This window comes from Crotalus tigris, unplaced genomic scaffold, assembly GCF_016545835.1.
Source record: "Crotalus tigris isolate CLP2741 ecotype Arizona unplaced genomic scaffold, ASM1654583v1 scf7180000017550.10884619, whole genome shotgun sequence".
In the NCBI taxonomy this organism is placed as follows: domain Eukaryota; kingdom Metazoa; phylum Chordata; class Lepidosauria; order Squamata; family Viperidae; genus Crotalus; species Crotalus tigris.
The window spans coordinates 3,031,170-3,058,735 of NW_024096468.1; the positions used below are offsets into that span (position 1 = coordinate 3,031,170).

At 38.6% G+C, this 27,566-nt stretch overlaps 1 protein-coding gene across 3 annotated transcripts; it reads right to left on the reverse strand.

Annotated features, from left to right (window-relative positions):
• Positions 1-27,566, reverse strand: FMOD (fibromodulin). Of its 3 annotated transcripts, none has more exons than XM_039340369.1 (3): positions 27,214-27,566; positions 12,286-13,293; positions 1-2,218 (listed from the first exon to the last, which is right to left on the reverse strand). In XM_039340369.1, the coding sequence occupies exons 2-3, from the start codon at positions 13,268-13,270 to the stop codon at positions 2,067-2,069; spliced, it is 1,137 nt and encodes a 378-aa protein (XP_039196303.1). In that variant the 5' UTR covers positions 13,271-13,293; positions 27,214-27,566; the 3' UTR covers positions 1-2,066. The 3 variants fall into 3 exon arrangements, with proteins under 3 accessions (XP_039196303.1, XP_039196312.1, XP_039196323.1); XM_039340378.1 differs by lacking the exon at positions 27,214-27,566 and adding an exon at positions 26,841-26,900; XM_039340389.1 differs by lacking the exon at positions 27,214-27,566 and adding an exon at positions 14,418-14,596.

The window sequence follows — 27,566 nt, forward strand, 5'->3', positions numbered from 1 at the left end:
TGCAATTATAAAAAGGATTTTATTGAGCAATAATGGTATCTACAGTTCATGCATCTACATTTTTAAAATATTGTCAGCATGCATTTTACACATACAAAAAGGTTTTGATGGTATTTTGAGTGTCTCAGAATCTCCCAAGACCTATTTTTTCCTTGTTCTTGTTTTTCCCTCCATGAATTTTATAGAAATGAAAGAACTCAATGGATGATAGATGAAAGCACCATAGATTCTTATGGCAGTAGCTGGTACTGTACTATGATTTGCATGAAATTTAACACAGGCAATTCTACAGTCAAGCAAACAAATTACAGCAAATGTAATTAGACTTACAGGAACCAAGAAAGCAATGCTATTATAACAAGGATTTAGGATGCACCTTTTATTGGATTATTGTGCTGAAATGGGAACATACAGAGTAGTACAAGCCTAAAACGCTCAATTCTTCATTATATGCTGACTAAACATCTTGCTTGTATGATACTGAATCTTACCAACCATTTTAATGCCTATGGTTCTCATTGCATTTTATTACTATTTAGAAACATGCCTTCAAACAGTAGCATTGTTTATATGCACTCAAGCAGCACATGGAAAGGAATATAAAATACGCATGCTGAAAGCATTGAGTAATGAATTGCATTGCACTATAACAGAAGAAAGGAAAAAAAAAAACCTGGTGGTTGTAGGATTGTAGGTTGTAGGAAGCCTCAAATGGGGCTCAATGCCATCAGAAGTTTACATAGTAAAATGTTCTTTTCTCCTGAAAATGAAAAGGATACTCTTTCTCTCCACCCCTCCGGGATGTGATATGAATGAAGCTTTTCTATTGCTATAAGGCTGCCATCAAACTGTGTGAAAATGTTAGGTTTGACGTCTCTGTTACTTCTTTTAATCTCTCTAAGTGCAATTGGAGGCGGAAATATTACTTAAAGTCCTTCTGCTACAACAGCACTGACTGCAGAACATTAAGAGATTAAATGGGAGCATTAGAGCAAAGTAAGAATGGAAAAAAAATGGAGAGAAAGGGTCTTACTGAAACTATTTAAGTGCAAAACTATATTTGTGTCTTTCTAGGGGCTAAATTATGACTATTATAAATGACAAGCATCTATTAGGGTTTGGAAACATAATGGTGACATTTGCTGTATAGCATCAGGATTAGCTCAACATGCAATTTTTATGTGTTGCTAAGCTTGTTGGAGTTTTGATTCCCCACTGGTAATGTGTGTTGTTGTATTGTGTATGTTAAAACTAATGGAAAAGAAAGAAGAATAAACAAAATGATGCTACTTAGCTGGCAACTAAAACCTGGAGAATTATACTGTCAACTAACTTGTTATTGATTTCTCTCTTGGCTTTGTTTTTTTTTTTTTCTGTTTGCCTAATGCATCTTTCTAATTGTTCCTTGTTGGGTGGCCAACCCTTTAATCCAGGGGTATAAAATTGCTGGACCAGTTGCATCATGTGGAAGCCACGCCCACCCCAGTACCGGAATACAAAAAAAGTCACGATAGATCATGACAGGTCACTTGACGCGGTGAGTTTGACACCCGTGCTTTAATCTGTTTTCATTTTGCTTGGATTTAGTCTTATCCACTCCCACTGCATATATGCTACAGTACTTTTTCATTGCTGTCCACCCACATGGAAAACTAAATCCCAAAGTTATCCCAGCTGGCATTGAATTTCTAATGCTACACACATGAAACACTTGTAAAGAAAAAGACTTCTGTACTGCTCACCAAAGAGAATGAGCACTACCCAACAGCATGTCATGAAAACTGGGTAAGTGATTGCTGAAGACAGGATAGTATGGTAGAGACAAAGTGGGAAAGAGGTAAGCAAAGATTTGGATGGCCTATTTGTTGTTACCGAATTGACTATTATAAACAACACCTCTGTGATCAGGTTACCAATCCTTCTTACATTATACCACTGAGGAAGCTCAGTCAAATGAAGCAGTAATAAAAGTGAGGAAGAATCCTCATTGTGCCATAGGATTTCAGGAGGTATTTGGCCTTGTTCATATGATGGAGGCGATCTAAGGAAAGAAACAAGTGAAATAGTTAAATGTCTATGACATTGGCCCACCGCAGGCATAGTGGAGCATCTGAGGGCAAATGATTGCGACGGATCTCATTCCCATCCAGCCTCAAGACTTGTAGCTTGGAAAAATTCATGATGTCTACAAAGCTGCAAAAACTCTTGATGGTGAATTCTGGGAACAAAAAGAAAGAATTATGTGTCACTTACATTTTTCTTTTATGTAGCTCAAGAATTAGGTATTACATTCTTATCAACAAAGGCAAATCTCATTAGCTTGGATCTCCTATATGTAACTCCAGGGATTAGCTAGTTCAAAGGGAGTTTCAGTTACTCTAAAGACATAAATCAGCATTCCTCAACTAATGCCTTCCAGAACTGTTGGGTTAAGCCTTAAAATTCCCTAAGGCAGTATGGATTTTGGACATTCTCCTTTTATATTTTAGACCTTGAGGTCCAGTAGGTCTGCAAGGCAACAATGGCATTGTGGGCTGTGGTGTAAGGTAAGGTTACTAGTCCCCCTATGTATTGGGTAGAGATTGAAGAAGCAACAAATATAAAATAAGCTGTAGTTGGCCTTTAACTATTGCTACAAGATTTAGGCTGCACACATCTGGATGACCATCAGATGGCAGAAAAAAGTTCAGTGTATATCTCTGTTGCCATCTAGAGGTTAGTCAGCATTTTCAGCCCAAATACAATAGCTCTATTTTTTATGTAATAATAACATTTCTGATCCAGATTTTATTGGGCTAAGCAGTGCATCCCTAGCTGCAAAGTTGGAGGTAGCTAGGAGTTTAACATTTAAACCATTTTCATGGAATCATAGAAAAATTATTTGAATTGTACAATATACCATTATAAATCCAAAAAATCTGAGACTAGGATAATTTTTTTTTACAATTATTTTCATCATGAAAGCCGAATTGTGCCATTTTCCTTTAATGGTATTAATCTACCTATTCAAAGCAATTCTTATTAATAGGTGACTAAAGCAGCAACTAATTCATGAAATATGTCTAAATATACGTTAAATTTAATTGAAGGTTTTTATCACAAACATAGAATTGAAAGATTTAAAAGGGGCCTTTAGGTCATCATATACAATTTCATACGATGTAAAAGTAAAAATCTCCTTTGAGTCAAATTGACTCCTAGTGACTACCTGCATTTAGCCATGTTTTTGTGGCCACAGTATAGACAGGTGGGGGAATTTTGGAAGTTGAAGTCCACATATCTTAAAGTTGCCAAGGTTAAAAAACACTGGTATTATTCCAAGATCGTTTTTATCACTTGTCAAACCAGAAATAGGCCATGAATTTCTAAGAAGCATTCAAAAAAGCTGATGAAAATAATTAAGAAAAGAATATTAAAATTACAAGAAATCCATTTAAAACCAAAGTTGAAAGAAACTATCACCACAATGGGTCAGAGGCAATTTAAAACTCCATTTAAATAAACCAAGGGGGGCAAAATGAAAAGAAGAAAATCAGCAAGCGTTACTTTAAGACCTGAAAATTGAGATAGGTAGCAGTCAGGCTTTGGAGCTTTTACTGAAAAGCCATTTTGTGCGTAGCTTGGGTTCTGGGGAGAAATAAATAATTTAGTTGGAAACTTCTTGTTCTTTTAGATCAGGGATGTCAAACTCGCAATGTCACATGACATATCATGACTTTTTTGCCATTGCTGATAATGGGGTGGGTGCGGTTTCGCTATGATACATCCAGCCCGCGGGCCGGCAGTTTGAAACCCCTGTTTTAGATCAAGTGATATATTGTGGGAGTAGTGGTTTATTAGAGTACTTCCATGAAAAAAAAACAAACCCTCAGAGTTTTAAATAATTTATTATTTTCTTATTTACTCTTCTATTTTCTTTTGGATTGGTTTTAGTTTTTAAATTATTTGGGCAAGAATCTCTTTGTGGATTTAATCTACCAGTAACCTATACCAGGGGTCTTCAAACTTGTCCCTTTTATGACTTGTGGACTTCAACTCCCAGAATTCCTCAGCCAGGCACCTGGCTGTGGAATTCTGGGAGTTAAAGTCCACAAGTCATAAAAGGGACAAGTTTGAAGACCCCTGACCTATGCTATACTACTAATGTTGATGGCTACTGCATAAACAAACTTCATAAGTAATTGGGAGATATATGTATTGTGTTGCCCAAAGATCACAGAGATCTTGACAATAAGAACTGTCTAAGAACTAGGCTTGTTTTCTTCTCTGCCATTCTTAAGTGATTGTTCTTACGGTGAGATTCTGAAGGCTTCCAAGGCAGATTGATAGACAGATATATGCTGGAGGAAATAAATTGTATTGTTCCTTTTAAGCAGCCAGAGGGCATTCAAAGCTTAGTTATTTGAAACAGATTCTACCCTTAATCAACTTTGATTCCTGGTAATTGGGTAGACAAATCCTTGCAGTTTTCTTGCTAAGATTTCAGAAATGATTTGCCACTGAATCCTTCCTAAGGCTGACTGGCCCAAACTCACCTAGCTGCCTTCATGCCTAAGGTGGGACTAGAACTCACAGGATTGCAGGAACTGGATACAGGTAGTCCTCAATGTACAACCACAATTGAGCCCAAAATTTCTATTGCTAAGGAAGACAGTTGTTAAGTGAGTTTTACCCCATTTTATGACCTTTCTTGCCACAGTTGTTAAGTGAATCACTGCAGTTGTCAACATGGTTGTTAAGTGAACCTGTTTTCCCCATTGACTTTGCTTGTTAGAAGGTTGCAAAAGGTGACATAGAGATACTGCAACCATCATAAATATGAATCAGTTGCCAAGTGTTTGAATTTGGATGACGTGATCATGGGGATGCTGCAATGGTCATAAGTGTCAAAAATGGTCATAAGTCACTTTTTTCATTGCCATTGTAATTTCAGATGGTCACTAAAGGACTACCTATATATCTAGTCTAATGAAGAGAAGGACTAGAGGTGACATGATAATAATCTTTCAATATCTAAGGGGCTGCCACAAAGAAGCGGGAGTCAACGTATTCTCCAAAGCATCTGAAGAAGAAATGTATGGAATCTTATCAAAGAGAGAAGCAACCTAGAATTAAGGAGAAATTTCCCGACAGTGAGAACAATTCATTAGTGAAATGGCTTGCCTTCAGATGTTGTGGGTGTTCCATCACTGGAGGCTTTTAAGAAGAGATTGGTCAACCATTTGTCTGACATGATATAGGGTCTTCTGTTTGAGCAGGGGCTTGGACTAGATGACCTCCAAGGTCCCTTCCCACTCTGCTATTCTGTTATTCTCTAACCTCCAATCCCTTTGTGTTGTATAAATCAGTCAGTGTGTAGGTTAATTCTGCTACATTCTTTTTATATTTAAATTTGACTTAGGTAAAAAGGTTATTTGTTGTTGATGTAATGAAGAGGAAGAATGAAATATGCTTTACCGATCTTTAGCCTTCCACTTTTTACAAATAGTCAAGCCAGTCTTGGCCTCATCATGGTTCTAGTGAAGATAAACCAATGCCATGGCCTGGGAACCTCACTTGTCCTTTAAATATCATTCAGTAGTCAAACCACATTGACTACATGATCGCTGAATGGTTTCTAAAAGAAAGACCATCTGCTGCATATCAAAGCAGCAACATTCAAAACTGAGAAGTATTTAAAAGGTAAAACGTAAGGAAGAGCAGCAGTCATCAGGAGTGGGAATATTATAATTTCAATTTGCTAGATAATGGCATATTGAAGAAGAGCAATTTTTTTTTTGCTTCCATAGTAAACCATAATGGGATGTGTAAAAACACCAATGAAACAAGTTCCCAATCCTATTTTATCAAACTGCTATTATTTTAGTGTATGTGCAGAACTCTGCATGTTACTATAAAACCACCAGAGAAAGTAGAATAGTAACTCATACCATCTGTTAAACCTCTGCTGCCCGCAGTGATATGCAGGATTTGGGAAAAGGTCTGAAGTGGGAAGCAGGCATTCCTTTTTAAGAGAGCGGAGAGCTTTTGGAGCCTGAGTTGCTACACACTGCTGTATTTTTGCAGTATTACAGGCCTTGGGCCAAATGGTTCTGGCTGATTTTTAGAAACAAATTGCCTGCAAAGCCTGTTTGCCTGAATCCACAGTAGTATCCTACAGTATTTGCAGCACAAAAAGCACTTATATGCTGTTTTCAAAATGCCTTCATCCTTCTGAAAGAACTACTTTTTTTTTGTCTCTAGCCTTCAAATTTTCAATTCAGCATCTTAGCTGAGATTAGAGTTTGAACTCTGCAGATGAGTCAAAATGAAAATGGGCGAAAGAAAATTGACTATTTTTCATTTGAGAGGCCTAAAGAGCAACAACAAAAAAGATTCTGCGTAAGAAATAAAAGTCTGCATTATCTTCAAAGTCTAGCAACTTTCAGGTCTATACTCAGCACTAATTTTGCTCCTGTGTCTTCTTGTTCTGGTATTTTTCTTTTTTACTTTGGGGAAGAAAAAAAGCATCTGTCTTATGAAAAAAATGTTAAAAATACTTCAAAGGTTAACTACAGAACTCCTTGAAAAATGAAGGAATCCATAAAAAGGAATCTGGAGAAACAATGTAATTGTCTGTCACAAAGAGCCAGAGATTTGAAGAAAAGTTTGAGACTGGCAAAGCTGTCTTAACTTTCTCCCTGACTTGATGATACCTTTTTAGACCCCTGACAGGCGTAAATTTGATAAATGCAACAGGTACATGGATTCAGAGGATTTTATATATTAATATACAATTGAGATCAGAGGTATTTCTTTTGGGATTGATAGAAAACGGTTGGGGAAAAAAAGTCATGAACTTTGTTTTCTACAGGACAACTGCAGCAAGATTATTGTAAGATGGAAAGATTCAGCACTACTGATAATGAAGGAATAGTTGGAAAGATGGTAGAATTTGCCAAGATGGCTGAATTGACTTCTTTGCTTCTAGAAAAGACATAGACAACAAAAGACATCAATATTGATGATTAGGCAAACTAGATTAGAGAAAGAAGAGAGATATGTTGTAACCATAGAATAGGGGTCTTCAAACTTGTCCCTTTTATGACTTGTGGACTTCAACTCTCAGAATTCCTCAGCCAGCATGCCGTTGCCGATAATGGGGTGGGTGCGGTTTCGCTATGATGCATCCAGCCCGCGGGCCGGCAGTTTGAAACCCTTGTTTTAGATCAAGTGATTATTGTGGGAGCAGTGTTTTATTAGAGTACTTCCATGAAAAAAAAAAACCCTCAGAGTTTTAAATAATTTATTATTTTCTTATTTACTCTTCTATTTTCTTTCGGATTGATTTTAGTTTTTAAATTATTTGGGCAAGAATCTCTTTGTGGTTTTAATCTATCAGTAACCTTGTCCCTTTTTATGATTGTGGACTTATCAACTCCCAGAATTCCTCAGCCAGACAAGTTTGAAGACCCCTGCTATAGAATAAGAGGCAAGTTTATAATTGTACTTATTACTGCTTTCAGGATGAATTGAAGCTACTTTTTTGTATTCCTTTCCTTTCCTTTCGTTTCTATTTTTATTTTAGGTTTTCCCTTTCTTGCATTTTTAGCTTTTTTCATTTTTTTCTTATTTTCTATTAGTTGTGTTACTTTTTTCATTTTCTTTTTTTAAATTCTTGAATAAGAATTACAAATACATACACAGATAAATTCAACAGGTGAGAACCAAGAAAAACTAGGAGGGCACAGTTAATTTATCTGAAATTCATAATCAGGAAAGATGTGGAAATAACTCCAAAGTGATTTGGGATAAAAAGACTTTATTTTAGAGCTGGTGCCACTCTGGAAATGAAAGCTTAGTTAGAGGTTGCCACCGAATGCCTACTCAGCACTCAAGCCTACCCAAATTAAAAAAAGGGGGGGATATAGTGAGAGATCTTGATAAATTCTAATGATACGTCTAAGATTTTGTCAGCATCTTGTGCTACATTTTGGATCTTTGACAGGGACTGATGCAGACAGACCTCTGATGTAAAACGTCCCCCATCTTCAGTTTACCTGCAAAGGATCTCACAAATTGTGGATAGAAGTTCCACTGGTTAGAAGTTATAGTCCTTAGAAGAAGAATCTGAATTATGCCATCAGTTTAAGATTTAGCTAATGATTATCTCATTGAATTTTTGAAAGGTGGTTTTCTAAAACCAGCAAAAATTGCAGTGTGATTGTGCTATGATTTGTGCTAGGATATCTGTAATTTTAAAAGATGATTGCATGCTAAAAGGATATTCTTATATTGGCTTCAGGCTTTTGTACTTCCTGATGGATAGAAATGCTTCTGAGTACAGTTTGTTAAAAAATATATTGAAACTGATTTCTACAGTCCATAATTAGTTTGAAGTCTTGCTTTATCAACTAATTACACTAAGAATATGCCATAATCTCCTTTGTTTAGATAAAATGGGACTCAGCAAACTCAAGCTTCAGATTTTCTCACCTTCTCTGTGAATTTACGGCTTATTTTGGCTTATCTGCCTAACAATATACCAGGAGTGGGTAAATGACGTGGTGGTGATTGGGCTGTATTCCAGTGGACAGAGCCAGGATTAAATCTCATGTGCTACATGTAAAACATATGATCTTGTGAACTCAGATCTCACATTCGCAGATATACACATTTGTACATAGTCCCATTTTCACACTAATATAAATCTATTAATACACTTTTTATTTTCTCTCTCTTGATTTCTCGCCTCTTTTCCCCATAAGCATTCAAATATACACACACAAACTGAACAGGGATGGTCTCGCAGCAGGAAAGACTTTAACTTTTTTTTTTCTCTCTCTCTTTCTCACCCCTCCCCAGTGATCCAACGCAAGGTACTAGAGCTACTTTGCAGGGGTTTGTGGCAGTGCTGGGATTCAAACATGTGAACAACTGGTTCTCTGTGTGGCCGCTTCCGGAAGTCCATTCTGGGCCTGAGCAACAAAAAATTAGCTACTGGTTCTACCAAAGTGGTGCGAATTGGCTGAATCCCACCACTGGTTTGCTGGGAGGGTGTGTCTTTAACTATTTTGGTTGTACTGGAATCACTGAGACAGAACTATAATTAGCAATAGGGGAACAGGAGTGGTTCCCTGTGTCCAAATGATCTGGACAGTGGAAAAAAGATGCTGAGCTCCCAGGGGTCAGAGTTCAAGTAAATGAACCTATACTTGATATGCCTTTATAAGGTAAAGTAGTAAATAACCTTATGTTAGCCTCAATTAGAGATAAAGAAATAATTAAAACAAGCCAGACTGCTGTCTCTTCTTCAAGAGGTGCAAGAGACCCACAGCCTATGGCGGATTTGTCACTAAGCTTGGAATGCAACTTAACCAAATATTTTCTCCAACTCAAAATTATTGTTTTTTACCTGTTGTAGGTATCTCATTTATACAAAGCCAAACATTCTACAAGAATCCTTTTTATCAAGCCTATAAAACGTTATTCCAATCAGAATTTCAAAGCAGTTACAATATTTAAAAACAGTTAACAGAGCTCTGTACATGCATATTTAAAGCTCCATTTGAATTTAGTAAAGATTATTCTCAGACAAATAGATATAAAACCAGTGCTTAAAGCAGCAATCTTAACACATTCTTAATCTGGTGTAAATCTCATTTGCATTCCTGGAGTTTTCTATTAAACCAACTTATGATAACACTCAAAACTATGTCAGAAAGATCACAGGTGTGTTATTAACTTGATCTTTCTAATGTTTGCCACCATTGATCAGTGAAAGAAAATGAATGGACTATACACTGAACATTAATCATTTTAAGATTAGGAAATAACTTTAGACTTTTAGCTCTCTTTCTTATCTTGCTTCTACTTATGCTGTTATTTTTCACTTACTTAATTCACCCATCGTAAGAGAATCCAGTCCTTTTTAGCTACTAAGCATTGTTTTTTTAAAAAAACTTCTTTACCTACACTAATTTCTTTTTGAAATAGGAGTATGTCATTGGTATACACGATGACTGGAATTATGTCATAAAATGCTAAGTGCTAAAAAGTCAAACTATAGTTCCCCTTAAAGCAAAACTGCCACTGGATATCAAGGGTTACTTTGATCTTAGCAAATATCAAGAGAATTTTAAATGGCTGAAGAAAATGAGTATTGCCTTCCAACACATTAGAGTAGCAGTATCAGGAACTACAGGTCTGTATTATTTTGAAACTCTGCTCCCCCTCTTTCCAGTTGTGTTTCTTTTCTGATGACAATGATGTTGAATGACCTTTTCTTGTGTCAGAGGTATTGGCTGATGGAAAATAGCTTCTCTTGCCCACAGCAAATCTGTTGTTCTTTGATTCCTTCATTCTTAGCCATCTTCCTTCTCATGAAGGACCTATTTAAATATACAGGTAGTCCTTGACTTACAATCAGTCGCTTAGTGACCATTAGAAGTTATGACTGACCCAAAAAAAGGAGACATATGACTTGGATTTGAAGTTCCAGTGGTCAGGCTACCTTTGCAATCATGTGACTGAACTTTGGGCACTCAGCATTGTGGCTGCATTTATGGCCACTTGCAGTATCTTACTATCATGTGACTGCATTTTATGATGGTGTTAGCTTGCTTAATGACTTCAGCATTTGCTTAATTCTTATGTTAAGCAAAGCAAGAGAGGCATGGTGGTGCAGTGGTTAGAATGCAATATTGCAGGCTAATTCTGCTCACTGCCAGGAGTTTGATCCTGACCAGCTCAAGGTTGACTTAGCCTTGCAAAGTCGGTAAAATGAGGACCCATATTGTTGCGGGCAATATGCTGACTCTATAAACTGCTTAGAGAGGGCTGTAGAGGGCTGTTTGGATCGGTATATAAGTCTAAGTGTTATTGCTATGTTCACTTAATGATTGCCACCAAAAGGTCATAAATTTGGGTTGGTCCCATGACTATTGTGACATATGACCATAATAGCCAAGCTCCATTATGGTTGTATGTCAAGGTAGTCCTTGACTCATGACTGTAATTGGGATCGGAACTTCCATTACTAAGAGATGCAGTTGTTAAGTAAACCATCATATGATTGCATCTGATTTTACAAACCTTTTTTTGTCATAGTTGTTAAACAAATCACACAGTCATTAAGTGAAGCCAGCTTTCCTCATTTAACTTCACTTGTCAAAAGTTGGCTGTTGCAAATGGTGATTACATGACCCCAGGGCACTGCAAGTTTCGTAAATACACACCAGTAGCCAGACACTTAAATTATGATCATGGACCATGAGGAGACTGCAATGGTCGTAAGTGCAAGGACCATTGTAACTTTGGGGACCTTGGTGCTCTCTGAACTTTGTTGCTTTCTTGCAGACATTCCATTACTAAACTAGGTATGATCATCAAATGAATGGTTGTAAATTGAGAACTATCTGTTGCAGACTTTGGAGAACATAGAATATTCTCTAAACTGAAAAACCAAGAGAGGAATTGACCCCGTTGCTTTCTGGTTTCAATTTCCTGTCATTTTGTGCTTTAACCAAAACAGTGGCTAATTAAAGAGAAAATGTTTTCTCCTCCCCAAGGGGGAAAAAAAGGGCAGTTGTGTGAGAGAGAAGTGTGTCCTTATGAATCTGTTTTAAAACACCTCCCCCTCCCCAAATTGTTCCAGGCTGTTTAAGGTACTTTCTAACTAAGGATAGGAGAACTGGCCCCTTTTCTTCCTCTTTATCATATGGGAAAGAAAAACTTCCAGTAGAGGAGAAAGTCCAATTGATTGTCAATTTTCAAGAGCTTCCAGCAGCTTTGCTGGATGCCCCCTTTGGGTTCACAACCAGCAGCCAATTCCCCTCCCCCCCTGCTCTTTAGGTTGCTTTGTGAGAATGCTGTAAGTTCTCAGGAACAAAGCATCAGGTTTCAGGCACCACTTTCTGCAACAGGAACTTTGGGGGTAATCTTCCTTCTCTATTCATTGCCGTAACAAGGAACAACTGAGATATATTTCAATTGCTCATATAACAAGCCTTATCACATATAAAAATTAGACTGCACCTCTGTCTAGTAACCTCCAGTCTCTCTTTCATTTGCAAATCTCCCATGTTTTCCTAGTACTTCTTCTGTCTTTGATTTTATCAAGAAAAACCATTAAGGAGGCAGAGGTGGGATAAATGTACCACGATTTCTGAACATTGCATCCAAGAAAGCAGCTGATATCCTTTTACCTACCATAGTTGTGATCATTTCACAACAGCTTATCCACCCAGTCTATCCTGCTTCAATGCCACCCCATACTAGCTCATAGTTCAGAATACGAAAGCTCACCATTTATTTTGTTCCCTTGAAGATAAAGATTTTCAAGGCTTGTACTGACTCGTGGGATCTTCTGAAGCTGGTTGTAAGAGAGGTCAAGTTCCAGAATGCTGCTAGTATTGAAAGCATTTGCGGAGAGACCTTCATTTGTCAGGATGTTGTGAGACATTCGTACATACAGCAATTTAGGAGAGATCTTGAAGTAATCATCAGGGACTGTATTTATGTGATTGTGCTCCAAATAGAGTTGCTCTAAGGAGCTTGGAAGCCCACCAGGAACTTTTGTGAGCTGATTGTAGCTCAGATCTGCAAGGATCAGAGAGTTTAACCATTTGAGATTTGATCCTATCTCTTGGATATGGTTGTTGCTGAGATACAATGCAGTGAGGTTCTCTAAGCCTTCAAGGGCATTGGATGGGATCTTGGAGATCTGATTATAAGCCAGGTGAAGCTCTTTCAGTGACTGTGGCAAAGGGTGAGGCACTTTGGTCAAGTTGTTATGGTCAAGGTACAGCCTTTCTAGATTCTTGAGCTTGGCAAAGACCCTCTTGCCTATTTTCTCACTGGTTATTTGATTGCCATGCAGTGCTAACCACTCGAGCTTGGTTGCATTGTCAAAGGCTCCCTCTTGGATTGCCACAATTTGGTTATTCTGGAAGTAGGCATATTTCATCCGAGAAGGCACAAATGGAAGATACTTAAGATTGCGTGTATCACAATACAAGGCAGAAGAGAAATGAGGGGGGCATTCACATTCTTGAGGGCATTCCTTAGAAACAGGTGGTTCAGGGACAGGCTCTCCAACATAGGATCCAACTGGCTCAGAAGAGTAAGAAAAATAGGGGGGAATCTCATCTTCATAATATGGTGAATAGCTGTAGGAAGATTGGCTGCGTAAATATTGCTGTAGCCAGAATATGTCCTCATACTGATCTTCATATTGGCTCAAGGATATTCCACAGAAGCCAACTAGGATCAAAACAGAAGCCCAGTGCATTGTGCCACAAACTTTGGTTTTACCTATAAAGAGTACAGTAAAAAAAAAACAGAGAAAAAAACAACCATCAAAAATATTAACTTAAGAAAACAAAGCAGCAATAGCAATAGCACTTAGATTTATATACTGTTTCATAGTGTTTTAGTAAGTGGTTTACAGCGTTAGCCCCCCCCCAAATCTGGGTCCTTAGTTTACCAACTTCAGAATGGAAAGTTGAGCCAACCTTGAACTTGTCAGGATCGAACTCCTGGCAGTAAGCGGAGTTAACCTGCAATGCTACATTCTAACCACTCTACTACCACAGTTCCATACTAATTAGCAGCTGCTAATGTGTATAAAAGGGACTGAGATCACTTATGTTTAACTCATAAGTGATGTATGCTTTTCATACATACTAGTCTGAGTCAGGTTTATGGAACCACTAAAAGCATTTATTAGATTTTTAATGTCAGGCATAGAGACTTCAATTTGAAAGACTTGTAAGATCTTCCAGTCAAAACCAACTTTGAGAAGTATATAATTCCCTTCTTTGAAGATGTAGGAGATGAGCAGGCCGAGCCTGAGGGAGAGGTCAAATGAGTCATCAGTCACCCACAAGAGATCTAAGTCCTACCCACCTTGAATTCCTTTGGCTCTTATCTCCCGTTAATTTCCCTTGGCCGTTAGTAGTTCAGATTCTTGTAGAGAGCTCAAGCTTACAAAAAATCTTTATACCCATTTGAATTGTCTGGATTTCTTGATTTCCCTGGCACTTGACATTAAGCTCAGATTAAAAGCAAATCATCGATATAACAATTTCAACAGCAACATTCCAATCAATCCATGGGAAAATATAAAACAAAAAAACCTTGGAAATACCACATTCAATACGTATATTAGGACTGTATTTTAAAAATGATCCAAGAAGAGTAGACTAAAATCATTTTCTCAGTATCTTGGTTTTACATGCATGCACACAGATACACTGGATATGATAGAAAGAGAACATTGTGTTGTAGTCTATTCAATTTTTAGAAAAAAGAATTTTGATCCAAGAATTTTTCTCATATTGCCTTTTTTCTTTACTCTCTGTCTTTAAATATCTATGATTTTATTGGTGTAGAATGTAGCAGACCAACAAAACAGCCTGTTAAGATGCTGAACTCACCAACTTTGTGTATGCAGTAAGTGCAGAGTAAGTGCAGAAAACTAAGCAGGCTTCATCCTTCTTTTCTTCACAGCAGAGGAGGTTATATCTGAAAGAGCAAGTAAGATTTGCCCTTTCTTTCACATCTCTTCACTCACATAATTTTCTGGAGTTCCTTGGAAACGAAGATGCTCCTTGGATGTGCAACTGATGGAAAACCTCTCAGGAGCAATTACATCCAACACCTTAGCCATCTTCTTTTTCCACCTGGCAACCAGATGCAAGGTGGAATTATAATGGAAAACTAATTTGGATCTCTCAGACACCTAAGATGGACCATCTTAATTGGTCTACTATATTTACAGAAGTCAGGGAGAGCAATGAAGAGAAGTTTGACCACAAATTGATGTCTGTGTCCTCCATTTTCAGATTACATGTCATTATTATAAGAATAAATTCTAAATGTATGGTCCTGTTTGGGATATTGCAATATAGGATGCCATAAACAATAAGATTTGAGCTTCTGTTTCATATTGGTAGGAATACCAATAAAAGAGGGATGTATAACACGAGGTTCTTGGGATTTGGAGTACAGGTCAATACTTCTTTCAAGCATTGTAATTTTTAGTGTGAGAAGAAGGAACTTTCTGAAGCAGAAAAGTTGCAATGATATGAATTGCATTTAAAATAAAATGAAATTCAATTTAAAAAAACTACCATCATCCAGGTTTTGTCTTCCTTCCATTTTTTTTATTGTAACCTCATTTTACCACTCGAAAAGCAGGTAATCTTTTGAAATGTTGCATATGTGCAACATCTTTTACCTTTAATGATTTCAAGATGCCTTGGCAACTTCACCAAGTGAGCACTTTAAGGACCAGTTATATCAATGTTCTTCAAGGGAATGCCACTTATTTGAACTGGATTGCAGCTCATGTCATCCCTGCCGATTTGACTTATGTGAGTTGACAATCCACACATATATAGGGCATCACCTTTAAAAATCTGATTAATAAAACTTTGATATGCCAGTTGGATTTAAACCAGTCAGTGAGCAGCTAATGGACCAGTATACGTCAAGAAAAAGATTTCTTAAAATAGCAAGGATATTTGAAAAGATCAACATTGTTTTATGAATAATGTGCAAATGAGAAAAAATAGCATTAAAGGAATGAAGTGAGGAATCCCTAATTTTTGTCACTAGAACAAAACATATTCCAGCTCCTTTGTGCTAATAACTAGAGAAAATAGCCTTCTCTTGGTCTGAGGAACTCCCTGGCATCTCTAGAGTAAAAAGTCATGTTAGTCGAAGACTTATGCCTCAAAGCTTGTAAAACTGTCATCTGAATTGACCAAAGATAGGAGATCTGTATTCCTCCAGACATTAGTTAACTCTCAGCTTCCCTTATCATTGGTGTACTGATTGGGGGTTGATAGAAATTATTGTCCTATTATACTAGAAATTCTACAAGTTTCACATTACATTATTGGATTATTTCCCCATTATACTTTATTTCAATGGAAACTGCCTCATTAGAATAAAAAACTATGTCTTCATCTAATTGCTATTATGCAAAACAGTGTATAAAAATAAGGATTATTAACCGATACCAAACTTCATTTCTTGATATGTAACAACAAAGATGACAAGACCTGCATTCTGCTTAACCTTAAATTTGACTAGGATGGTTATTTATTTTACATGAGATATTGTATTTTTTTTCCCTTTAGGTTCAGATTGATAGCATCATTATAAAAGTTGGCAACTTCATGCCATGCTATCAATATTCTTTCCTAATAATAATTTAAAAAAAAGATTAACAGCTAGGTGATTTATCTTAATGATCAGTAGCAATGCATTCCTTATTATTTATTATTTATATATAAATTCCCATTTCTATTTATTGTAAATATTTTTCCATCTTTCAACTGTAGTTTCAAAGAAATCTGTAAGATGAATAAAAGAATGAAAATATGAGCACTGAAATATAATTAAATGAAAGACCAGAAAATATCAAATGCAATAGAAAACACTGCAAGATTGAAATTACATATGAAATCCTCAAGAGAACAGAAATAATTTTGCTATCATCAGAGGAAAACAATGTAGGTGCCAGTTCCAGGGAAGTCCATTCTACCCCTGGGCACGATGACAAAGAAACTTGTTGGCAGAACATTTCATCTCAGAAGCTGAAAAAAGGATTTAAAGAGAATTTTGAGACTGGGAATGAAGAAGACACTGCATGGTTGCTCTATAAACTGAGTCGAAGTCACTTTCGAGGGCTCTTCTATATACTCAAATATAGGGATCTGGGATTTTGCATTGTAAAAACTGCTATTGTGCTACTTGCTTCCACTGTTTTCAACATGTGGAAAACAAATTCAAATATTACAAAATATCATAAATTTCCAATGATCTCTTCTTGCAAAGGAAGCCTGACCCTGTTACACAGTGTTCTTGGAACTTCTCAGTGTTTGGGGAACTGAAAACAAATAACAATATGTTATTGTGGAGGGCGGGAGCTGTTTCAGTGGATAGGCATATTTAGCACAATGTTCAGGCATTGTCTAGAGTAGATGTAGGCATCAAAGGTTAATTGAACACAGACCCTTAATATAACACTTTTGCTTGTCTGGAAGGATTGATGAGCAGTCCTCAGATTTCTGGAATGTCATTGATCTCTAGACAAGAGACTTTTTGGTAAAACTTTCTTTATTCTTGCCCATATAAAAAAAGAGAAAGAGCACAAATGCATATGAATCTATAAATATACACACACATGCATCATATATAATATACATAACAGAAATTATATTTTACACAATCACATACACATAAAGAGTAGATACATATATACATTCTCTCTCTCTCTCTCTCTCTCTCTCTCTCTCTCTCTCTCTCTCTCTCTCTCTCTCTCTCTCCAGGCTGTATGGGTACTGTCTAGCGGCTGGGTAGCATAAAAGTTAGAGCTTTGTCCCTTGACATGGAGACTAGGGTTTGAATCCCAACTGGGACCTACCTTACCAGTCCTTGGGCAAAGACCCCTTAACACCATACCTGTCTACTCTGAATACGAGAGTGACATGAACTAAGAGACTTATGTCAGCCTGGACATCATTCTGATTAATAAGATATGTATCAGATGTTGGGGAACCAAGACAATCTGGTGAAAAGTGGGCTATGGAACATACCATACATGGACAAAATTAGAGAACCTGGAATCCATTGCATGCTATTGCAACAGTAGACTTAATGAGAAGGGATATATGAAGTGTCTGAGGGAGCTATGGATGGATAAAAGACCTACATCCACACTGAGAAACAGCTAGTGAAGAGGAAACTATTCTCACAATTTGAGATAGACCAATTATACATTACACTTTGTTTTGAAGGAGACCAGGAAGAATAAGTGAACACGCAGCCAATACCTGACAGTGGAACATCACTGCCACCCTTCCATAACACAACATAGTAGTTGATGTGAAACATAAGATCAAGCTACAGTCAACCCTCAAGACCAATTACTAAGATGCTGTGGAGATGTGCCATCAAATGTTATCCTAGAAGATGCCAGTAGAGCCCTCATGACAATCCCTACTATCATCATAACTCAAACCAATGAACTACACTACACTACACTACATTACACTACAGCCATGTAATCCTGGGGAACAGCAGTACATCTCTCCACCCCCTTGGAAAATGAGGTTGGCTGCTAAGATCAAGACAACACAGAGAGAAATTAGTCAGTTGGTGAAACTACAGAAGGGTGCGGAGATTAAGGATAAGACTCAGCTAAATGCCTGTTCTCCAAAGAACCATCTAAGGCAATGATGGCAAATCTTTTAGAGACCGAGTGCCCCCAAACCACCCCACCCTCCACCCTGCCCCACACCACCTCCCCCTGCCCACCTGCTGCCCTGCCCGCCTGCAGGGCCACCCACTGCCTCCACAGCCCTCCACAGCAGATCACCCAGGTGACCCATCAGCGCCATGGCAACAAGCCCTCTGCCCACACCCCACAGCATCATCTGCATGCAGCAGGGTGGAAGGGCAGAGTCTTGTCCCCACTGCCCAGCTGCCATGTCCTTGGCTGTGCTGCTCTGCATGGGCTGCGCTCAGGAGCGACTCTCCTCTGGGGGGCTGCTGGGAGGAGGGAGCCGCAGGAGAAGGTGGGGCTGGGGTGATGGTGTGCATGCCCACAGAGAGGGCTCTGAGTGCTGCCTCTGGCATGCATGCCATAGGTTCACCACCACTGATCTAAGTTATACTCCCAAATATAGTGCAACAACACAGAAGCAGTAGAGCCTCCAACAACAGAAACTGAACAGTACTGGAAGTACTTATGTGTAATAAAATGTGTGGTAGAACTTGGGGAATGAGGGGAAGACATGCCTAGGAAACAATTGGACAAGCAAGGGAGGAGCCCCCAAAGATTTAATGGTCAGAAAAAGAAACTTAGGAATAACCCAGTCTAATTGATAGTTAGAAGTGTTGGGAAGTTTGCACCTTCAAATTTGCAATATTCTATTAATGTAGCCTTACAATTAAGTAATTTTAAGTCATCTAGTTGTGTTTCCTGTCTGGTTTATTCAGGAAGGCTAACATCAATCTTGCAAATCTGAAGGTGCAAACTTCCTGCAAAGTACAACTTCTGGCTAAAGAAACTAACAGGATACATGAATGCCTAGCAGCACAGATAAACCATCTGCTAGCAGCAGGTTCCCACCCAGACTGGCTAACAGAAGGGAGGACAGTGCTGATTATGAAAGACTCCCTCAAGGGAGCATCATCATCCAATTACCAGCTAATAACCTGCCTCCTCACAACCTGAAAAGTCCTATCAGGCATCATAGCTGCCAAGCTATAGGATCATATGGGCCAGTACATGAGCACAACACAGAAAGGCATTGGGAACAATACCAGAGGCTCAAAACACCAATTGCTTTTGGATAGAGTAGTTGTCCAAAATTCAAGTTCTAGACAAAGCAATCTGAGCATAGCCTGGATTAACTGCAGGAAACCCTATAACTCAGTGCAATATATATGGATCTATGAATGTCTGGTGCTATACAAAGTCAACAGGACACTAAGGACTTTCTTCAAGAACTTAATTTGATTGTGGAAGACAACACTGGAAATCAACTTAAGACATGTGGCCATCAAATATGATATATGCCAGTGGTGGCGAACCTATGGCACGCGTGCCAGAGGCAGCACTCAGAGCCCTCTCTGTGTGCACATGTGCTGTTACCCCAGCCTCACCTCCCCCCATGACCCCCTCCTCACCAGCAGCCCCCCTGGAGAAGAGTTGCCCCCAAATGTGGCACACGTGGAGCAGCACAGTCAGGAACATGGCAGCCAGGCAGTGTGGACAAGACTCTGCCCTCATGCCCCATTGCGCACAGTTGATGTTGTGGGACGCGGGCAGAGGGCATGGCTGCCATGGCGCTGCCTGGGCGATCTGTGGTGGGTCCTGGAAGCAGTGAGTGGCCCTATGGGCAGGCAGGGCAGGGGATGGGTGGGGGTGGAGTTGGGATGGAGCAGGGGGTGGAGTGGGGCGGGTCCAATTTTTGAACACTAGGTCTCTAAAAGTTTCGCCATCACTGATATATGCCAAGCTGATGTCGTATTGCTGTTCTGCATAGGCTTGGACCCCCAGATAATCATAAGGACTGGATATGGATACAAGTTCAAGAGTGGACCGATCATCAGCTACTTCCTGTACATGGATGACATCAAGCTGTATGCTAAGAGTGAATGAGATATTCACAGATCCATCTGACATAAATCTCCAGTGAGGACATTGGGATGTCTTTCAGACTGGAGAAGTGTGGCAGATGGTAGTAAATAGAGGGAAGGTAATCAAAAGTGATGGTACCAGTACCAGTGGGCTACATAGAAAATATATAGACATATAGACCAGCTACAATTACCTTGGTAGTAACATTGGAACCACAAAGTGAAAGCAAGGAAGACAACAATATCCAAGTACCTCCAAAAAATATAACAGGTGAAGAGTGAGCTCAATCAGAAGGATGTCATCAATGTGTACACCCTGCCAGTCATCAGATACCTTGTTGATATAGTGAGCTGACCAAAGGAGGCCACAGAGGCTGCAGATGTGAAAACCCAGAAACTCCTCACAATGTATGGAGGTTTTCACCTACGTCCAATACCCAGAGACTATATACTAGCTTGAAAGAGTGCAGGTGGGGTCTAGTGAATGTCAAACTCACTGTCCTGGATGAAACTCAGAGCATCCAGGTGTACATTAATAAGGGCATCCAAAATGAGCTGCAGAGAGAATGCCTAGAGGAAGACTGAATAGATGAAATGCTGTGGCAAGACAAGACCCTGCATGGAATATATCTTTGACATATAGCTGAGCTGGCAGACATTGGTTGGAAAGCACTGAACTAAAAGACAGCATTGAAGCACTGATCATGGCAGCACAAGAACAGGCACTAAGCATCTAAGAAGCAGAGTTCTACCACACCAGAAAGGACCTGAGGCAAAAAAGCCTCAGAGACATTACAAATCATAGTGGCAATACATAAGATATAGTCAGGAATAGATCCATTGAGTACAGGAACATCTGCACAGTATATGGGCTAAAGATCATAGAGAATAACTAGACTAACATCTTCTGGAGTTCCACATCCAGATGGACAAACAGCTACTGGCCAAATCTACCAGATATTGTGGTAGTAGAAAAGAACCAGAAGACAGTGGTGATGATGGACATAGCAATACCAGAAAGTATGAGAAGCTGGAGAAATACCAAGGCCTGAAGGAGGAACTAGAGAGGATGTAGAAAGTAAAGGCTAGGGTGGTAGTTGTGGTGATACCGTTAGGAGCACTTAGGGCTATGATTCTTAAGCTGAGAGAACAGGTCCCATAGTTTCTTGGAAGAACATCAGAGTTCTCTGTCCAAAAATGGTAGAAACAGCTGAAATACTGCACAGAACTGTCAAATTTTCAAGCCTCTATAGAAAATCCAAGATTGAGGCAGAAGTGAGAAAGGATTTTTATAATAACAATAATAATAACAACAACAGCAGCAGCAGCAACAACAACAATAATAATAAAGTTGGAAGGGACCTTGGAGGTCATCAAGTCCAACCCCCTGCTCAGGGAGGTAACCCTATACCATTTTGGACAGATGGCTGTTCAGTCTCTTAAAAACTTCCAGTGCTGGAGCATTCACCGCTTCTGGAGGCAGGTTGTTTAATATATATATATATATATATATATATATATATATATATATATATATATATATATATTGATATACACAGAGACATACACACATAGAGATATGTGACTACGTACACCAAAATGCTTGCTATCTTTCTGTATCCTCCTCCTCCTCCTCCTCCTCGTCATTGTCATCATCATCATCATCTTTATTTTAAAAATTCATTTGCTCCTCATTGGGTTCCTCAGAAATTAATATGGTGTAGAAGAAGGAATGGCAGAACTTGGAGGCGGAGTCAAAAGAGAAACCAGGGTAGAGTCACTACATGTCTAAAAACGGACAAAGTCCAAGCCCTTTTGACCCTTATCTAGTGCCAAAATAGTGCTAATTGTTAGTCGAATACTGTGGATAGGCATGAGTGGTAATAAATCAGTTTTATTGGAATGTCGTATATGATCCTGTCTTTTCACACCTGACAAATGGTGGGTAAATAAAATCCCATGCTTTGTTTGCATCCACCTGGGGGTGGGGTGGGAAACCAGTTGATGTTATTAAGGGGATACTTAACAATAAAAAAGGAGACAAATTCTATAAATATATTTTTATGATTTTGAACACCTAAAGCATACCAAACATTTCAGTTGTGCTCATGGATTCAAAGGATGGATGAAAGATGGATGATATAGATAGACCATTCTGATTGGTTTCAGGTGGTCACTCTCTCTGTCTCTCTCTCTCTCTCTCTCTCTCTCTCTCTCCCTCCCCCCCTCTCTGTGTAGATCAATGGTGTCAAAATAACAGGTCCTTTTTAATGTGTGTGTGCTTCAATTGCTCTGTCACATCTGCGATTTTGATATTGTTGACTCCCCTGTAGATATCCTGCATCATAGATAGCAATCTCACCACAACTATTTTGTGAGAGAAACCACAGTATGCCTTCAAAAACTTTACAAACTCCTATTGTAGTATATGGTGCTGGAAAAGACTCCTGCGAGTCCCCTGGACTGCAAGGTGATCAAAGCGGTCAGTCCTAGAGGAGATCAACCCTGACTGCTCTTTAGAAGGCCAGATACTGAAGTTGAAACTCAAATACTTTGGCCACCTAATGAGAAGGAAGGAGAAGAACCTAATGCTGGGAAAGATTGAGGGCAATAGAAGAATGGGACGATAGAGAATGAAGTGGCTGGATGGAGTCACTGAAGCAGTAGGTGTGAGCTTAAATGGATTCCAGAAGATGGTAAGGGACAGGAAGACCTGGAGGAACATTGTCCACGGGGTCGCAATGGGTCAGACACGACTTCGCAACTAACAATAACAACAATTGTAGTACATATACTGTATATATGATTTAATACACTAACTTGGGTAGAGGGCATCAGTCCTGCAAATTATGCAAAAAATTGTTCCTGTGACAAAGTAGAAGCAGAGCACGTGTAATGTGAATGACCATTCCAGCCAACAGGTTTCATTTCATGCATATTACAGTAATCGCAGGAGAAGCAATTTTCATTCTTATGTATGAAAAAGCTATAGTATATTCCCAACTCTGAGTAATGCTGCATAACTTTATCCATAAAGCCTTCCAGAATGGATTCCATATTTTCCTAACATTCTTATGTTGACATACAATTCTGTGGCTTGCCAGGAGTAGAAATTTATGGCCGTTTAATTTTTTTTCTTTTGAATCCTGCACAGAAAGATGATGTTGCTATTTCCCCCTCAGTTTCTCATTATTGTTTAAAGAATGAGAGATTGAATCCTCTTCTATTAGTTTCTCATGTTAGGCTAGATGGAAAATCTTGGATGAGAATTCTCCCAAAAGGAATAATTAGTATATTCCAAAACATAAACATTTTGAGCACAGGTGGCAAAAATTCAGTTCAAAGACAACAGAATATGAATGAGGGAGCATATTGTAAAAAAAGTCAAAAAAGATTTTCTTCACTGCCAACACTTCATCTTGTAGCATCCAGCTATAGCTTTTCACATCTGGTCCAGGGACATTTAACATAAATCCTGCCAAATGAACACTGGATCCTATATGTGCTTGCTGTGCTCATTTGCAAGGCACTTTAGAGATAAAATTATTCATCTCAGTGGTGACCTGGATGCCACAGAACATATAGGTTCAAAGGAAGTCCAATGTACTGCCTAATCTACTTTTATGGAATGATTTATAGCATTGGGGGCCCAAGAATATGGACAAAATGCATGAAGCTAGATATGTATATAACAGAATAACAGAGTTGGAAGGGACCTTGGAGGTCATCTAATCCAATCCCTGCTCAGGCAGGAAACCCTATACCATTTCAGACAAATAGTTGTCCAATCTTTTTTTAAAAACTTCCAGTGTTGGAGCATTCACAATATCTGGAGGCAAGTTGTTCCACTGATTAATTTTCTATCAGGAAATTTATCCTTAGTTCTAGTTTGCTTCTCTCCTTAATTAGTTTCCATCCATTGCTTCTTTCCTGCCTTCAGATGCTTTGACAATAGCTTCTTTGTGGCAACACTTGAGATATTGGAACACTGCTATTATGTCACCCCTAGTCCTTCTGTTCATTAAACTAAACATACCCAATTCCAGCAACCGTTCTTTATATATTTTAGCCTCCAGCCCCTTAATCATCTTTGTTGCTCTTCTCTGTACTCTTTCTAGAGTCTCAACATCTTTTTTACATCATGGTGACCAAAACTGGATGCAGTATTCCAAGTGTGGTCTTACCAAGGCATTATCAAGTGGTATTATCACTTCACATGATCTTGATTCTTTCTGTCTGTTAATGCAGCCTAGCACTGTTTTGGCTTTTTTGGCAGCTGCAGCACACTGTTGGATCATATTTAAGTGATTGTCCACTAGGACTCCAAGATCCCTCTCACAGTTGCTACTATTGATCAAGGTATCATCTATACCAGGCATGTCAAACTGCCAGCCCGTGGGCCGGATGCATCATGCCGAAACTGTACCCACCCCATTGCTGGCAATGGGGGAAATGCTGGCAATATGTCGCCTGACGTCATGTGACATCACGAGTTTGACATGCCTAACCTATATTGTAGCTGTGCATTTGGTTTTCAATTGGTATTCATTTGGTATTCAATTGGTTTTCATTTGGTATTCAATCTCTGTCCCGTCATGATTGACTTGTTTTAGTTAAAGATGGTTGACTGGATGAGCCCAGTGTGGAAGATATAATTTGTGGAAGGGACAATTGATGGATGTCTTAAAGGAGGCAGTATTGCAACTGCTGCTCAAGAAATCTAGTCTGGATTTTTAATCATTTAGGGAAGGTACTAGGGAGAGCAGTTGTATCTGCATAGCAATAGAAGTTCTTAGAAGAAACAGATACTAGAACCATTCTCTTCGGGGTTCAGGCTTGGTTATGAGTTGAATCAGACTAGGTTTTCATGATTTATATAGGGAGAAATATGGGATGCATGTATCTTAGTGATTGTCTTCTCCTTGATCAAAGAATGGCTACTATTCATAGAGAGGAGGAAATGTGTGTGATGTTTTCTACATAAGCACTGCCAGCCACCAGGACCAAGGCAAAGGATTGTTGATGTGGTACCCAAACTATTTAAAGACATCAGAGTGCCTGTCCCCCCACTATATGATCAAATAAGTCTGTAGGAAGAATGGGCGTACCACACTTGACTTTTAAAAAAATGAAAAATTAGAATAGGAAGTGGTAGTAAAAAGAAGAACACATAGAACTTCTTTTTACAAGGTCCACAAATTGGAACCAGAAAGTTTTGCTCCTATCTCTAAAAATCAGAGGCTCTAGCCAAATAAGTATCACAAAAATTATGCAGCTGTAGTTCATGTGGTTATTATTGTATTTATTGCCAGTATGTGTACACTGCCCATCAAGGAGTTCACAACTATATGCTCACAATTACAATAGCTGCCTTGCCTAAGAGGCAAAGGAATAATATTCTTTGGAGAGAAATATAATTTCACAAAAAAATGCTACTCAGACATATTATGTCTGCTTTTTATTCAGCTTCTTAGTAACTATTAAGCAGCTGTTTTACACTGATTCCTACTAATACTGAATAGATTCTGCTTGCACATACAACAAGCTCTTACAACTATAGCTAAGGAATTACATAGGTTGTTTAGACTATATGCTGTAGAGATATTTGGTGTGCAAACAGCTTTTCAGTAAATGCCACTTCTCATACCATTCCAGTGTCACTTTGCCCAAAAAAACAAGACATTCCTCTCCTCGCTTGGAAAATGGACTTGTGCCACTACTGTCCACATTGAAAAATAAAGTATAAAGGTTGCTGTGTTGGCCATTAGGAAATACACTCAAATCCATTTTATGGAAATCTTTTTAATGCCAATTCAAATATTAAAATTATATGCAAGCTTCCGAATCCTCATAACTCTTGGTCAAGCTACAAGGTAATCACATGAAGGAGACAACCAGTGAGTTGGTGTTCAAGCCATTTCATCATGAGATGGGAGGTGGAAATAATTACCCAGCATTGGCTTTAGGCTTTACCTAAATGCTCTGATTTGACCATTTTAGCTGTACCTAAAATTATCTTTGGTGCAGTCTGAATTTTTGTTGAATTTCTTCAGTGTGAGTGTGCAAGTATCAGAGAACTACTACTTAAAGATTAGTACCTAGCAATTGGAAGGTAGCTATTCTTAGGAACCATCTCCTTTCTTTCAGTGACATAAAATATTTTTCATTCGCAATGGGACTCTGCTGCTGAATTCCATATTCTTTAAGTCACATCTCTTTCAACATTCCAATTAAAAAGTGCTGGTCAATGCAGATGGCATCCTTTATCATTAATCTTTGTTCTTCTCCAGTTTTTCTTTTTTTACTGCCTAGCCTGATGAAGAGCATTAAAGTACTTGAACATTTGCATACTATTTTGTGACATTTCACTTGGCTCAAGAAAACATTCTACACATTGACTGCCTCTCCTCAAAACAATATTAAGAAAGGGTTCTTCTCTACTCTATTAATCCTGGCAGAATTCTCTCACACAGAAGTTGTCCTTCCAAACCCACATTTGTGGAAATTGCATTACCATCTGCTTATAGGTGTCCTTCTACAATCCAGTTCCATTAGCTCTTGGATTTATATCATACTGATTAAAGGAACATATTTTAGTTATTTGTTCTGAACTGAAATTCCGATTCCTTGTCTGAGATGTCCTGATCATTTCTAGTCATAACTCAGTACTTACTGTTAATTCCTCCCCATAGTTTGATTACCTGCATCAATAATCTGAGGCAGATGGTTACAGTAACAATGCAGCTGAAGTTACTTGAGCATCCAGTGGAAGAAGACTGAATAGGGAGTCTGGCAGTATTGGGAGTTTATTTCATGTCATTCCTTATTGTCAAGAATTTGCAAATTATGGACACCCCTCCTCCAAACCTCACCATTATTAGCAAAGTGAAAAAGTCTCGCTTAAGCTAAAACATTTGCACCATTTCAATATACAATTCATATTTTATTTCTGTGCTGGCCACCAAGATTAATATTTTACCAGTTCATGACAAGAAACCAGAACTATTCTTCTGGTACAGCCTACCAAGAATTGCTTATTAATTTACAAAATATGTGGTTCAAAAATCAACTTACCTATACCAAGAAACTCCTTTTTTCAGAGCTTCAGTGTTTGACTGTGTGATCCTCCTGGGTACTAAAAACCATGTGTGTGCAAGTTGCAATTTGCCAAGCTTGGTGCCCGCCCAGACTCTTGATCAAATATTGGAGTGGCCTCTAAGCAGCAGGCAGTTTGCAGACAGAGTGAAGAGACCTTAAAGAGCTTGGTGTTATAAATAATCCAAGATTTTTTTCTCCCTCTCTATGCAGAACGTTTGGCAATTTTTTCATCCTCTTTCTGTTTAATAGGTTAGTGGAACCTTGTTTTTAAAGAGTTTGTGCAAAAGCTGCCTGAATTTCCTGTCAGGAAGAAACAATGAAGCTAGAAG